The 14,916-nt window shown below is 42.7% G+C and overlaps 1 protein-coding gene across 1 annotated transcript in view; it reads right to left on the bottom strand.

Annotated features, from left to right (window-relative positions):
* LOC132400108 (uncharacterized) overlaps positions 1–14,916 on the bottom strand; it is a 187,254-nt gene that overhangs the window by 64,435 nt on the left and 107,903 nt on the right. The window contains exons 10-11 of the mRNA XM_059981185.1: positions 8,798–8,841; positions 6,577–6,634 (exon numbers count right to left, since the gene is read on the bottom strand). Coding sequence (XP_059837168.1) covers positions 6,577–6,634; positions 8,798–8,841 — 102 coding nt within the window. The remainder of the gene's footprint in view (positions 1–6,576; positions 6,635–8,797; positions 8,842–14,916) is intronic.

Here is a 14,916-nt window from a genome sequence, read left to right as displayed (position 1 = left end):
CTTTTACAGTTTAAAGTTGTACATAGGGCTCACGTCTAAATCTAAATTGGAACGGTTTTATCCTGACATTAGTCCTGTTTGTGACAAGTGTAAAGGTACAAAGGCTTCTCTTATCCATATGTACTGGGCTTGTCCTAGTTTAGAGAAATTTTGGAGAATAGTTTTTTTTATCTTTATCCCATATTCTTAATTGCCACTTCGAACCTAATCTTCTGATTGCCCTTTTTGATACCTTGGGTGAGGCAGACATGCAATTGAGTCCGACTAAATGCCGAACATTATCTTTTGCCTTTCTTTTGGCTAGATGCTTAGTTCTCCTTAGGTGGAGAGATGTTGCCCCACCCACTCATGCTCAATGGCTTAATGATATTATGTCCTGTTTAGATCTTGAAAAAATTCATTACTCACTTCTTAATTCAGAGATAAAATTACAAAAGGTGTGCGGACCTTTTCTTGAATATTTTCATAACTCCTCTTTAGATTAGTTTATTCTTTTTAATCCCTTACTTTCAGCTTTTTTTTCTCTCTGTAAGTTTTATGGTTTCTTTTTGATGGAAATTACATTGTGGCGGCTCATTTCCTAGCGTATGCGAACCGACTCACAATTAGATAGCCTACGGGGGTTTGCGAGCACAGAGCTTTGGAGCCTCTTCGCCATGGGGGGCCGGTTGACAGAGGCTTAAAAGTGAGGCTGAAGTTTTCGAATAAAGTTTTTCCTTCGACTGCAGTTACCGACTCCGTGTCGTAATTTTAGCGCTGTTTGTAGCACACCGCTACAATTGGTGACCCCGACGGTCCAAACGATTTTTGGACCAGAAATGACCGACGCCGCCTCTGTTCATGCGGTTTCGTTGAAACTGCCGGGTTTCTGGACACAGCGCCCGGACCTATGGTTCCAGCAAGCCGAAGCCCAATTCCACGTTCGCCGGATCACCTCAGAAGACACCCGCTACTACTACGTGGTGGGCTCCCTCGACCAGGACACAGCTGCCCGAGGACATACGCCTGCTGCTGTCCGACGCGGATTTCAGTGACCCCCGGAAGGTGGCAGCCCGGGCGGACTTGCTGTGGAACGCCAAAAAGGTGAGCGGGGCGTCCATCGCACAGATCACTCAGCCACGCTCCCGGCAGCAAACCAGTCCAGGCCCGGCCGCAGAGCCCACTAACCCCCGGCCCAATGACCACTGGTGCTTCTACCACCAGCGGTGGGGCGCAGAAGCCCGCCGTTGCCGCCCGCCCTGCAAGTTCCCGGGAAACGCCAGGGCCAGCCGCCGCTGATGGCTACGGCGGCTGGCCATCGGGATAGCCTCCTGTATGTGTGGGATAGCAGGTCGGGACGCCGCTTTTTGGTCGATACTGGGGCTGAGGTCAGCGTTTTACCTCCGACAAGTTACGACACTCGCAGCAGGGCACCGGGTCCCCCCCTGAGGGCCGTGAATGGCAGCACAGTAAGGACCTATGGCACCCGTCAGGTGCAGCTACAGTTCGGCCCCAGCCAGTTCACGTGGGACTTCACACTGGCCGCCGTAGCCCAACCGCTTCTGGGTGCGGATTTTTTGCGAGCTCACAGCCTGCTGGTTGACCTGCCCAGGAAGAGACTGGTACACGCCGAGACCTTTCAGACGTTCTCCCTGGGCGCGGCCCAGTTGCCAGCCCCTCACCTCGGCTCCATCACGCTGTCCGACAACGACTTCACCAGGGTCCTGGCGGAGTTCCCATCGGTTCTGGCACCGCAGTTCACAGCAGCCATGCCCAGGCACGGCGTACAGCACCACATCCCGACACAGGGACCACCCCTCCATGCCCGTGCTCGGCGGCTTCCCCCGGACAAGCTCCGACTGGCGAAGGAGGAGTTCCAGAGAATGGAGGAATTGGGGATCATCCGGCGGTCCGACAGCCCCTGGGCTTCCCCCCTGCACATGGTGCCCAAAGCGACTGGGGGCTGGAGACCGTGCGGCGACTACCGCAGGCTGAACGAGGCTACCACACCGGACCGCTACCCTGTGCCGCACATTCAGGACTTTGCGGCAAACCTGTACGGCGCCCGGATCTTCTCCAAGGTCGACCTTGTCCGAGGGTACCATCAAATCCCGATGCATCCTGACGACGTCCCCAAGACGGCTCTCATCACCCCGTTTGGCCTCTTCGAGTTCCTCCGCATGCCGTTCGGCCTGAAGAATGCCGCACAGACGTTCCAGCGGTTAATGGACGCGGTGGGACGGGACCTGGACTTCGCGTTCATCTATTTGGATGACATCCTCATAGCCAGCGGCAGTCGTCAGGAGCATCTGTCCCACCTCCGTCAACTCTGCGCCCGACTGAGTGAGTACGGTCTTACAATTAACCCTGCCAAATGCCAGTTCGGACTTGATACCATTGACTTCCTGGGCCACAGGATTACTAAAGACGGGGCAACCCCTCTGCCCGCTAAGGTAGATGCGGTCCGCCTCTTTCCCCGACCCACCACGGTCAAAGGCCTTCAGGAATTCGTAGGTATGGTCAATTTCTACCGCCGCTTCCTCCCTTCAGCTGCCCGGATCATGCGCCCCCTGTTCGCCCTGATGTCGGGTCCGAGCAAGGACATTACCTGGGACGAGGAGTCCGCCGCCGCTTTCGTTCAAACGAAGGAAGCTTTGGCTGACGCCGCAATGCTAGTACATCCCAGAATGGACACCCCTACCGCCCTCACAGTGGACGCATCAAACACGGCAGTCGGTGGGGTGCTGGAGCAGCTCATCGCAGGTCGCTGGCAACCCCTGGCGTTTTTCAGCAAACACCTGCGGCCACCCGAGCTCAAGTACAGTGCTTTTGACCGGGAACTGTTGGCGCTCTACCTGGCAATCCGGCATTTCAGGTACTTCCTAGAAGGTCGGCCCTTCACCGCGTTCACGGACCACAAACCGCTTACCTTTGCGTTTACGAAAGCATCCGACCCCTGGTCATCCCGCCAGCAACGCCACCTGTCCTACATCTCTGAATACACAACGGATGTCCGGCACGTCTCGGGTAAGGACAATGTCGTGGCGGATGCGCTCTCTCGCCCTACCGTTCATGCCCTTTCCCAAGGGGTAGACTTTGAGGCACTGGCAGAGGCACAGCAGGTAGATGAGGAGATTCCGAGTTACAGGACTGCAGTCTCTGGTTTGCAGCTCCAGCACTTCCCCGTGGGCCCAGGTGAGAGGACCCTACTCTGTGACGTCGCCACCAACCAGCCCCGTCCGGTCGTCCCCGCAGCCTGGCGGCGACGTGTTTTCGACTCCATTCATAACTTGGCGCATCCCTCCATCCGGACAACTGTCCGGATGGTTTCCAGCAGGTTCGTTTGGCACGGACTCCGCAAACAGGTCAGTGAATGGGCCAGGACGTGCATGCACTGCCAGATGGCCAAGGTTCAGCGGCACACCAAAGCCCCACCGCAGCAGTTCCATCCCACCCACCGGCGTTTCGACCACATTCATGTGGATATCGTGGGCCCCCTGCCAGTGTCGCGCAGAGCGCGTTACCTCCTGACTATCGTGGACCGGTTCACAAGATGGCCAGAGGCGGTCCCGCTCACCGACACCACCTCCGAATCTTGCGCCCGAGCCCTGATCGCCACCTGGATATCCCGCTTTGGTGTACCAGCCCACATTACCTCCGACAGAGGCGCCCAGTTCACCTCCAGCCTGTGGTCAGCTATGGCCAGCCTTTTGGGGACTCAGCTGCACCACACCACTGCCTACCACCCACAGTCGAACGGGCTAGTGGAGCGTTTCCACCGTCACCTGAAGTCGGCCCTCATGGCCCGCCTGCGAGGAGCCAACTGGGCGGACGAGCTTCCCTGGGTCCTTCTCGGCATCCGCACAGCGCCCAAGGACGACCTGCACGCCTCGTCGGCCGAGTTGGTATACGGCGCGCCCCTGGCCGTCCCCGGGGAGTTCCTACCAGCCCCGAGGGGGCAAGAGGAAGAACCCGCTGCAGTCCTGGGCAGACTTCGCGAGAAGCTCGGTAACCTGGCCCCCATACCCACTTCACAGCATGGGCGGCACCCGACCTGCGTACCCAAAGACCTACGGAACTGTAAGTTTGTGTTTGTACGAAGGGGCGGGCATCGGCCACCGCTGCAGCGGCCATACGAGGGGCCGTTTACGGTGCTCCGGAACAACGGGTCCACGTTCGTGCTGGACGTTGGGGGGAAGGAGGAGGTTTTCACGGTGGACCGCCTCAAGCCGGCCCATGTGGACCTGGCGCAACCGGCCGAGTTTCCGGCGCCTCGGCGCAGAGGCCGACCTCCCAAGCAGGTTCTGGTCCAGGCTGTGGACATTGGGGGGTGTATCGCCGGTTCTGGGGGGGGGTTATGTGGCGGCTCATTTCCTAGCGTATGCGAACCGACTCACAATTAGATAGCCTACGGGGGTTTGCGAGCACAGAGCTTTGGAGCCTCTTCGCCATGGGGGGCCGGTTGACAGAGGCTTAAAAGTGAGGCTGAAGTTTTCGAATAAAGTTTTTCCTTCGACTGCAGTTACCGACTCCGTGTCGTAATTTTAGCGCTGTTTGTAGCACACCGCTACAACATTATAGTTTTCGTAGTAGGCATTATTATTCTTTTTTTACTTATATTTACAGTTTTGGGGGGGTTGAATGTTCTCTTTATTTTTTTTGACATATTGTAATGGCTGGCCTGGAGTTTCTTAGTGGGAGGGAGGGAAGGATACTAACTTTATATGATTTTATTCTGGGTGCTGTTTCCTTATTGTTATTAATTATACTATTGATATGTTTATTTTACACTGTATTAATTCTCATTTTGCTATTGGGTTCTTTTCTTTGTAGTTGGTTTGTAGAAATGCATAAAAAAAATCAATAAAAAAATAACCCACTGTGCTGTCATCTGAAAATTCCAATGGCACTGATTCAGTAGATGTTATTTCCTGTGCTTCCTTTAGCTTCACCAAGGCTGTTTCCCGTTCCTCCTTTAAACTCAATGTGCCTTATTTCCCATGCTCCCTTGAAATTTACCAGGACTCTGATTCCAATACTCCCTTGAAACTCTGGCTTCATCAGAAAATTTATTATACTATTGTTTAATTCCTAAAAAATGCAAATAAAAAGCATGTTGGGATATTAATAGGAGTACCATCCAGTAGTCCAAAAACATCTGCCAGTCTTGATTTTGTTGGATTAATGAAGTTTACTGCATCTGAATTATTGTTGATGATATAAAGCTAGGTCACAGCAGAATGTAAGGAGGCTGCAGCAAAGCAAACTGAACCCTACTGATATTTAAAGAGCAGGAAACAGAGAGGCAAAGAAAGACATAATCCATTTCCATATTTTACACTACCAATGGTAAGGCAGCCAGCATAATCAAAGACACCACCGACCCTGGACATTCTCTCTTCTGCCCTCTACTAACAGGCAGATGTACAAAAACCCAAAAGCATGTCCCACCAGGCTCAAAGATAGGTTCTAACCCGCTGTTCTGCTGTTCTATGACTGTAATGAGGTTCCTTTCTCCAAGAGGACTACAACCTTGTTGTGGTTTGGAGGCTTGCGTGCTTCTATTGCCTGAAGAGCTATGTTGGCTGGAGTCAGGGCTTTATGCTTTATCTCTTGGTAGGGTCACCCATATCAAACAGGGCAAAGGGTAAAGAATAGACAAAGAGTAGTCCACTGGTCCTCTAGTTCAGGGGTTCAGCTCAGGGCAAACAATCCTGACTGGCAAAAGAAAATTGCTATGGAAACAGCAATGAAGAATCCTTCTATATCTGAGTGGAATGGTATTCCTGAGTCTCCACCAAGGACTCCTGTGACTGACAACAGTGAAAACTGTGAGAATGCTACTGACATGATGAAGGAAGCCTTGAACACCACCAGAGATGGAAGACCTTCATTGCTGCCCTCAACACCAACAATGTAACATGCAATTTTCTACTGCAAGGAAGTTTCTATATATATAAGATGTACTTCTGACCTCATAATCTTCCTCTTTTGATCTTGCACCTGGTTGTTTACCTACACTGCTCTTACTCTGTAGCTGTTATACTTTATTCTGTATTGTTATTGTTTTACCTTGTTCTACCTCAATGCATTGTTATTATTTGATCTGAATGAAAGACAAACTTTTCACTGTATATCAGTACATTTGACAATAATAAACCAAACCACAGGTGGCTAATTAAGATTTTTGATTATTTTGTGTAAAGATTTAATTCATGTTAATTAAGTAACATGAAGAACCAAATAAATACTGAAGGCTCATAACAAACAAATAGCAGTACAGAATTACATAAATACAGTAAAACTAATTAAAAGTCTTCACAGTTCTATTCTAGACATGAAGTAATTGAAAGAAGGATGGGCCAAAGAGTCTTTCCTAATTTACAATAAAAAATTGGGACAAGAACTATTCAACAATTCAAACATGAGGTTTTTAATTCCTTTCCGAGTCTGTACAAAATTTTTGTGAGTAAAATTGGTACAAACAGTTTTTGCAAGGGACCTTAATCAAATCTCAGCTTGTACTGATGAGGTAGTGTAACATTACCATACTCCAAACTACCACCTTATTTATGTATAGAGCAGAAGTAAGCCAACCTTATGTATTTCTTCTTTCTTTGTAGGTTTATGTTTCATATTCATTTTCTTGGATTTTCTGAAAGGCCATTGTTAACAAAAATAATTATAATCAGAACTATTGTAAGAACAGATTTGTTCAAAACTGATTAATCTAGAATGCCCCTCCCCACTTCCATCAACAGTTACACCTTCCTGAATGATTTCCACAAGTGCCCTAATTCAGGGAGAAGAGATTAAAGATGAGCTTTATTTGTTACATGTATATCGAAACACAGGGAAAGCATGTTACAATTGTAGTCTTAATCATCAACATATTGATCTAACCTCTTGTAAATTTGATTTCCTGATTGACCAAAATCAAATGAGATTTTAAAGCTCCAGCTGACAGCATGCTGTCAGGTGGGAGATTCTGGTCGAGGCACGTGTAATTTGTATTTATGTCCTTCTGCACTTTTCTGTTCTTACCTGTGTATTCTAAATTAAAAAGCCTTTCTTTTCTTTTTATATCTTTTTATTAATTTTAAGAAAAACATAGATGAAATATGAATACAAAGCGTTTGAGAATACATAATTAATAGTTTAAATAGACAATCAGATATATAATAATCAATATATAAGGCCTCCCAAACTCACAGTATTTATGTAAAAGAGACAAAAAAGAAAAAAAAAACCCCAAAAAAAAGAGAAAAAAAAACTAACCAACATGAGCCAATATATAATGTTAAATACATACAGTAGTGCCAATAACTCCGAACCTCCATCCAAATAATTAAGGATAATAAAAGTAAGGTTTAGGAAAAGACAATTTAACTCATATGAAAATGTTGAATAAATGGTCTCCAAGTTTCTTCAAATTTAACTGAAGAATCAAAAACCACACTTCTATTTTCTTCTAAACTCAAACAAGAGATAGTTTGAGAAAACCACTGAAATACAGTTGGAGGATTAATTTCTTTCCAATTCAATAAAATAGATCTTCTAGCCATTAATGTAACAAATGCAATCATTCGTTGAGATGAAGCGGATAAACGGTTATTATCCATCATTGGTAAACCGAAAATTGCAGTAAAAGGATGCAGTTGAAAACTGATATTTAAAACTCTTGAAATAATACTGAAAATATATTTCCAATAATTTTGTAAACAAGGACAAGACCAGAACATATGAGTCAATGAAGCAACATCAGAATGACATCTGTCGCAGGTTGAATTAACATGAGAATAAAATCGAGCCAGTTTATCCTTAGACATATGAGCTCTATGTACAACTAAAAAGCCTTTCATTTCAACAATGGAGTTGCTTCCTTATTCTTAACTCATTCCTCAAGATGTCCAAGTTCTATGTAAATGTCTATTCTCTTTTATTATAAAACATTGATAACCTCTACCAATAGTCTTTAAATTCTCCTGTCCCATGTACCATGACTGAATTTGTTGAATACTCCTTTGTACAGAAGATGAAACATGATGGCAAAGTAGATAATGAACAAATTTATCATAAAACACCTGACTGTTCTGACACATCCTTCTAGTATTAATAATTCAAAACTCACCACTCCTACCCTGCTGTTTTTTACAATTTTCACAACTCCATCTTTTTATGATTTCTTTCCATCTTTGTTTATTGAGATACAGCATGGAGTAGGCCCTTCAAAACACGCAGTACAGAAACCCACTGATTTAACCCTAGCCTTACCATGGGACAATTTACAATGACCTATTAATCTACCAACTAGTATGTCTTTGGAATGTGTATTTTCTCATATTATTTAACACTGTCTTCTCATTTGTGGGGATACCATAAACTCTCTTAGATTAGGATTTTGTTACTTACATATATAAAATATATACTTTTTCACATATATTCCATTTTTATTCTCTTTTATCTTGATGTTCAAGCTCAAGTAAAGTCTCAAATTTAGGTCTATGTTAATAAACCCTGAGTCAGTGTGCTATCACAACCAAATTGACATACTGGAACAAAGTGCTCTGAACCTACAGTTCTGCTGGACTGTCAACATTTATACTCTTCTGGCTTATTATATATGCAAGTTCCACATCATGCTTACCTTCTTCTTCATTTCTCCACTTCTAAACACCTTATATGAAGTTGAAAGGATTATCCCTCATTCCCAGACATAGGATCACTTTCATTGAAGTTCCGCAAAAATGCATTAATAATCATGTGGGGCAGCAGAAACATTTTCTGTTTTACAAGGACTCTAAAGCATATCACATACCTTTTATTTGAACAAGTTTGTTGAGGCATTTCCTTGTCCTGCATCTGTGAAAAGCAAACCACACAATTATACATAAAAAAATGTTTCTTCAGGTCCTCTTCCTTCTTCCTACTCAGCTACAATCTCTTCATGCATCAAATTAATTAAATAATGTCTTTTTTCCCCACCAGGTGATAATAGTCATTAAAAAAAAGCAAAAATGTTTGAATATTAATGGGTTTGATTACAGGATGAGTAACAGCTCATGTAAACTGAGCTGTTGGAACAGTATTTTGAATAAAAATGAAATGACCAATGAGAAATGACCAACCAATTTTGCTTAGTGCATTGGGTTTAAAGGCTCACAGAGAGCTTTTAAGATTAACTGTTCCAACCAAATCAGCAGAAATGAGGCTTGTTGATATTGTGAAAGAGATGCAGGAAAACTTAGAATCAAAGCCATTGTTGATTGCAGAATACTTTAGGTTTCATAAGCTGAATCAAAAAGGAGTCTATTTCACAGTATGTGGCTGAATTCAAGAGATTGAGCATTGTCAGTTTGGTAGTTGGCTTAATGATGTACTGAGAGATTGTTTAGTTTGTGGAACCTTAAAAGAAAGCATTCAAAAATGGCACCTAACTGAAACACAACTTACATTCAAAAGTGCAGTTGAATCGCTGTTTCAATGGTAGCCACCAATAGAGTTGCAGAGAAGAATGAAAGTGAGCATGAATAAAATTGCAACATCTAAACAGAAACCAGCCAGCCCAAACAAATTGTTTACTGTTGTAGCAAGGGCTCACGTAAATCGAATAAATGTAGATTTAAAGTTGAAACATGCAGAAAATGAAACAAAACATACAAAGAACATCTCAGGCAGACAAAAGTAAATTGACAACACAGAGAAGAGAAAAAGATTTTTAAAAAAGTCAAGTTGCAGTTTTAAAAAGAACATTAATCAACACACTTGTTGAAAAATCTGATAATGATGAGAGTGACAAGAAACTATGTAGCCTTTAGACTTACAGTGTGAGCATTAACAATAGACAAGCAATATATGCCAGAAGTGAATGGCAAATTAATTAAAATAGAATTGGACACTGGGTCAACTATTTCAGTCATTTCAAAATATGATTTTGAGAGGCATTTCAAAGACACTAAATTTAAGCCTGCAGATATCTAACTAATTACATACAGGAGACAAGATAACTCCTGTGGGAATGAAATTCATAATTGTGAAGTACAACAACCAACAAGCCACAATGAGCTTGTACGTAGTAAAATCAGAAGGACCAGTATTGTGGAGCTGTGATTGGCTGAGACAACTACAACTTGATTGGAGAGTCATCCATTATTTGCATGCCACATCCCCTTGCAATGAAGACATATGAAAGTGAATTAAGAAAGATGCTGGATGGTGTTACAACTGTTGCCATACCAAACACCATGAACCATTGCCCAACAGAGAACAAACAGGTGTTGGTGCCAACCTCTGTGCCTCTGGCTGGAAACTATATTGGACCAAGGAAGATCATGCTACTCAGAAGAATCATGAAGTTGATGAAAGCAGTGATCCAACTACAATAGTTTTTGTAGGCAACGTGTCTGATAAAGTTTTTGATATGTTAATCGGGCAGTTACTTGCAAAATATGGCTTGGTTTTCAGCCAGAAGAGAGTTTAATGAGGTACAGGGAAGTTGCAAGCATTCAGCTTTTATGTGTATGAAGAACCAGAATCCATTCTGTGTGCATTGCATGAACTTCAAGTGGGAGACAAAAAGCTGCTTGTAAAGTTAGATGCAAAGACCAAAGTCTAACTGGATGGAATGGAAAGCAAAAAAGAAAGGAGTCACTGGAGATACAATAATAGAGGATTTGTCAGATAATGTTGTGGATGCAGAAAAGAGGAGAGATAAGATCATTCTTTTTACATTATATGTTAATGATTTGGATGATGGAATTGATGGCTTTGTTGCAAAGTTTCAAGGCAACAGGAAGACAAGTGGAGGGGCAGGTAGTTTTGAGGAAGTAGAGAGGCTACAGAGGGACTTAGATACATTATGAAAATGGGTAAAGAAGTGGCAGATTGAATAGTGTCAGGAAGTGTATGGTCATGCATTTTTATAGAAGAAATGAAAGGGTTGACTATTTTCTAAATGGAGAGAAAATATAAAAATACTGAGGTGCAAAGGACAGGAGCCCCTAAAAATTAAATTGCAGGTTGAGTCTATGGTGAAGAAAGCAAATGCAATGTTAGAATTAATTTCAAGAAAACTAGAAAATAAAGGCAAGGATGTAATGCAGAGACTTTAGAAAGCACTGGTGAGGTGTCACATGTAGTATTATGAGCAGTTTTGGGGCCCTTATCTTAGAAAGGATGTGCTGAAATTGGTTCCAGGATTGAATGGCTTGTCATTTGAAGAGTATTTGATGTCTCTGGGCCTGTATTCACTAGAATTCAGAGGAATGAGGGGTGACCTCATTGAAATCTATCAAACAGTAAAAGGCCTTGATAGTGGATATTTCTTATGGTGGGATAGTCTAAGAGTAGAGGACACAGCCTCAGAATAGAGAGGCGTCCTTTGAGAACAGAGATGAGGTGGAATTTCTTTAGCCAGAGAGTGGTGAATCTGTGCAATTTTTTGCCACAGGCAGCTGTGGAGGCCAAGTCTTTGTGTATATTTAAGGCCGAGGTTGGCAGATTCTTGATTGGTCAGGGCATGATGGAATATGGGCAGAATGCAGGAGATTGGGGCTGAGGAAAAATGGATCAGCCACGATGAAATGGTGGAGCAGACTCGATGGGCCAAATAGCCTAATTCTGCTCCTACGTCTTTTGGTCTTATAAAGGGAACGATAGAAAAATTAATATGTGTAATATCCTGGTTAGGATTTTACTGCTAATATTGTAGGGTATTTCATTTAATGGTTTTCTGTAGAAGCAGCATGTTCTGCTGGTAGAGTTTGGGTTACCATTAAAGATAAGGGGTTGAGATGTTCAGCTCAGAAATGTCAGGTCAGCCAATCAGGATGGTAAAATTGGGAGAAGGTCCAGAGAAAGCTGAGCAGAGAGGTTTTGTGAGGGACACTGGGATGGAGAAAGAAGAAGATTGAAAGAATGGCCATAGGTGTCCAAGACGGAAAGTTCTATCGGTGATCAGTGAATAGGAGTTGGCACCATGAGTAAAAGGACACATCCAGCTTTTGGAAGATCTCAGCTCCAACCTGTGCACATTTGACTGCTTTAATTATAATGGGCCCTTTTGTTTGTTTTCTTTCTTCTTTAATAACTGTTTGATTCATAAATACATATTTATAATTGAATGCAGCATATGAGCTATTATTTCTTGCTGATGGGTAATTGTAAGTGGGCAGTCTTTCCACAGTATTCACTCAGATAGGGATGTGGGTAGTCAAAACATCCTGGCTTCCTGGTCTGGTGGGCCCCAAGTCATACCAACCCTAGACATACAGAGTTCAAGAAAGGTGATTTTCTCACTGGAATTCAGTGGCTTGTTAGTAAAAAAGGGTTCCATAAGAGAATACTCCAGTGAACTAAATGCATCTTTCAAGATCAAGATGCACAAATTAGAGGAAAAACAAGAAGAAAAGCAACCACTGCTGTCAGAACCACTCCCTGCAGTCTCAGAATCTGCCCCTACGACCACCATGGAGGAGGCCATAGATCCTGACATCGTTTTACAGCCATAGTTTCATATGCCAAGCAGCATGATTCCCCTTATTAGGAAAGAAATGATCCCTCAAGAGTAAGAAATCCTCCACAACGATTAAACCTTTAGGCCTGAATGGGATAATTTAAAATTTGCTATGCTGTGGATGCTTGTATATAGTAGTTGTATTATATAAAATACTCTGTACACAGTTTTGAGATGTGTTCTCTATTGATTTGGAGTTTATAGCTAAGCAGGGAGGAGTGTTGTATATTTAATATTTCAGTAATATTTGATTAATCTTGCATATATACAGTGCCTATATAAAGTATTCAAACCCCTTGAAAGTTTTCTTGTTTTATTGTTTTACAAGATTGAATCAGTAGATTTAATTTGACTTTTTTGACACTGATCAACAGAAAAGACTCCTTCATGTTAAACATTTCTACAATTGGTTTAATTTATTACAATCATTAAACACAAAATAATTAACTGCATAATTACTCATCCCTTTCAAATCAGTATTTAGTAGATGAAACTTTGGCAACAATTACAGCCTTGAGAATGTGTGGATAGGTCTCTAACAGCTTTGCATATCAGTACACAGCAATTTCCCCCTATTCTTCTGTAAAAAAAAAACTGCTCAAGCTCTTGTCAGATTGCATGGGGATTATGAATGAACAGTTCTTTTCAAGTCCAGTCAGATATTCTCAATTGAATTGAGGCCTGGACTCTGACTTGGCCATGCTAGGATATCAACTTTTTTGTTTTTAAGGCATTCCTGAGCAGCTTTAGCTTTTTGCCTGGGGTCATTGTCATGCTGGAAAATAAATCTTCTCCCATGTTGAAGTTCTATTGCAGACTGCATCAGGTTTTCCTCCAGAATTTCCCTGTATTTTGCTGCATTCATTTTACCCTCTTCCTTCACAAGCCTTTGTGGCCTGCTGCAGTGAAGCACCTCTACAGCATAATGCAGCCACCACTATGCTTCACAATAGGGATGGTGTGTTTTTGGTGATGTATGGTATTTGGCTTTCTCCAAACATTGTGTTTAGTCTGATGGTAAACCCTAGCTGAGATTTCATGTGAGTTTCTCTTTGCCACTCTCCCATAAAGCTGCAACTAGTGAAGCACTCAGGCAACAGCTGTATGGCACAGGATTTTTCATCTCAGCCACTTAAGCTTGTAATTCCTCTTGGTGGCTTCCCTCACTAGTCCCCTTATTGCATGGTCACACAGTATTTGAGGACAGCCTGCTCCAGGCAGATTTACATCTGTACCATATTCCTTCCATTTCCTGATGATTGTACTCCAAGGGATATCCAGTGAGATGGATTTTTTTTGTATCCATCTCCTGACTTGTGACTTCCAATAATCTTTTTGTGGAATTGCTTGGCATGATCGTTTGTCTTCATGCTGTAGTTTTGCCAGGATACTGACTCACCAGCAGTTGGACTTTCCAGATATGAGGTGTATTTTTACTACAATTAATTGAAACACCTTGACTGCACACAGATGATCTCCATTTAACTAATTATGTGATTTCTGAAACCATTTTCAGAAATGGCTGCATCAGTGATGATTTGGTGTGTCATATTAAAGGGGGTGAATACTTATGCAATCAATTATTTTGTGTTTAATATTTGTAATTAATTTAGATCACTTAGTAGAGATTTGTTTTCACTTTGACAGGAGAGAATCATTTTCTATTGATCAGTGTATAAAAATGCCAAATTAAATCCACTGTGATTCAATGTTGTAAAACAATAAAACACAAAAACTTCCAAGGGGGGTGGAACAGATACTTTTTATAGACACTGTATATATACTCACACTTTGATTAAGCATTCTGTTCAAATAGCTCATTATGCATTTTATGCATAAGCACATGAATTGCAAACGTCATCACGCTATTATGTAATATGTATGTACTTCGTTTAAAAGTAAACTCAAAGTTAGACCCGAATTTAGGCCACTCCTGTCTTCCTTTGAATTAGTTAAATTTTTTTGAAGTTATAATACATAAGCACTCAGGAATCAATCTATTAAATATATCCAACTGGCACTGAAGAAGCTCATGCTACTAAAATGTCACTACAATCTAAAAATTCTTCTGTGCCAACTTTTCAATGCTAAATCAACATTAGTTTCTCCCTGGTATTGTTCTGAAATTCATTAAAAAGAAAAAATGGTTTTTCTGGCATGTTCAGAAACAGTGTTAGAATATAGAAGAACACAGCACAGTACAGGCCCTTCGGCTCATGATGCTGTGCCAACCTTCTAATTTGATCAAAGATCAAACGAACACTTCTCTGCCGCACAGCCCTCCATTTTTCATTCATCCATGTATCTATCCAAGATATACCTATCTTAAATGTACATAATGTATCTGTCTCTACCACCCCCCTGGCAGCACAATCCACACACCCACCGTTCTCTGTATAAGAAAAACCTATCCCTATCATTCC

The sequence above is a fragment of the Hypanus sabinus genome, chromosome 9 (genome assembly GCF_030144855.1).
Source record: "Hypanus sabinus isolate sHypSab1 chromosome 9, sHypSab1.hap1, whole genome shotgun sequence".
Classification (NCBI taxonomy): domain Eukaryota; kingdom Metazoa; phylum Chordata; class Chondrichthyes; order Myliobatiformes; family Dasyatidae; genus Hypanus; species Hypanus sabinus.
The sequence above is the reverse complement of the archived record's forward strand: the minus strand, read 5'-3'. Positions and strand labels throughout refer to the sequence as shown.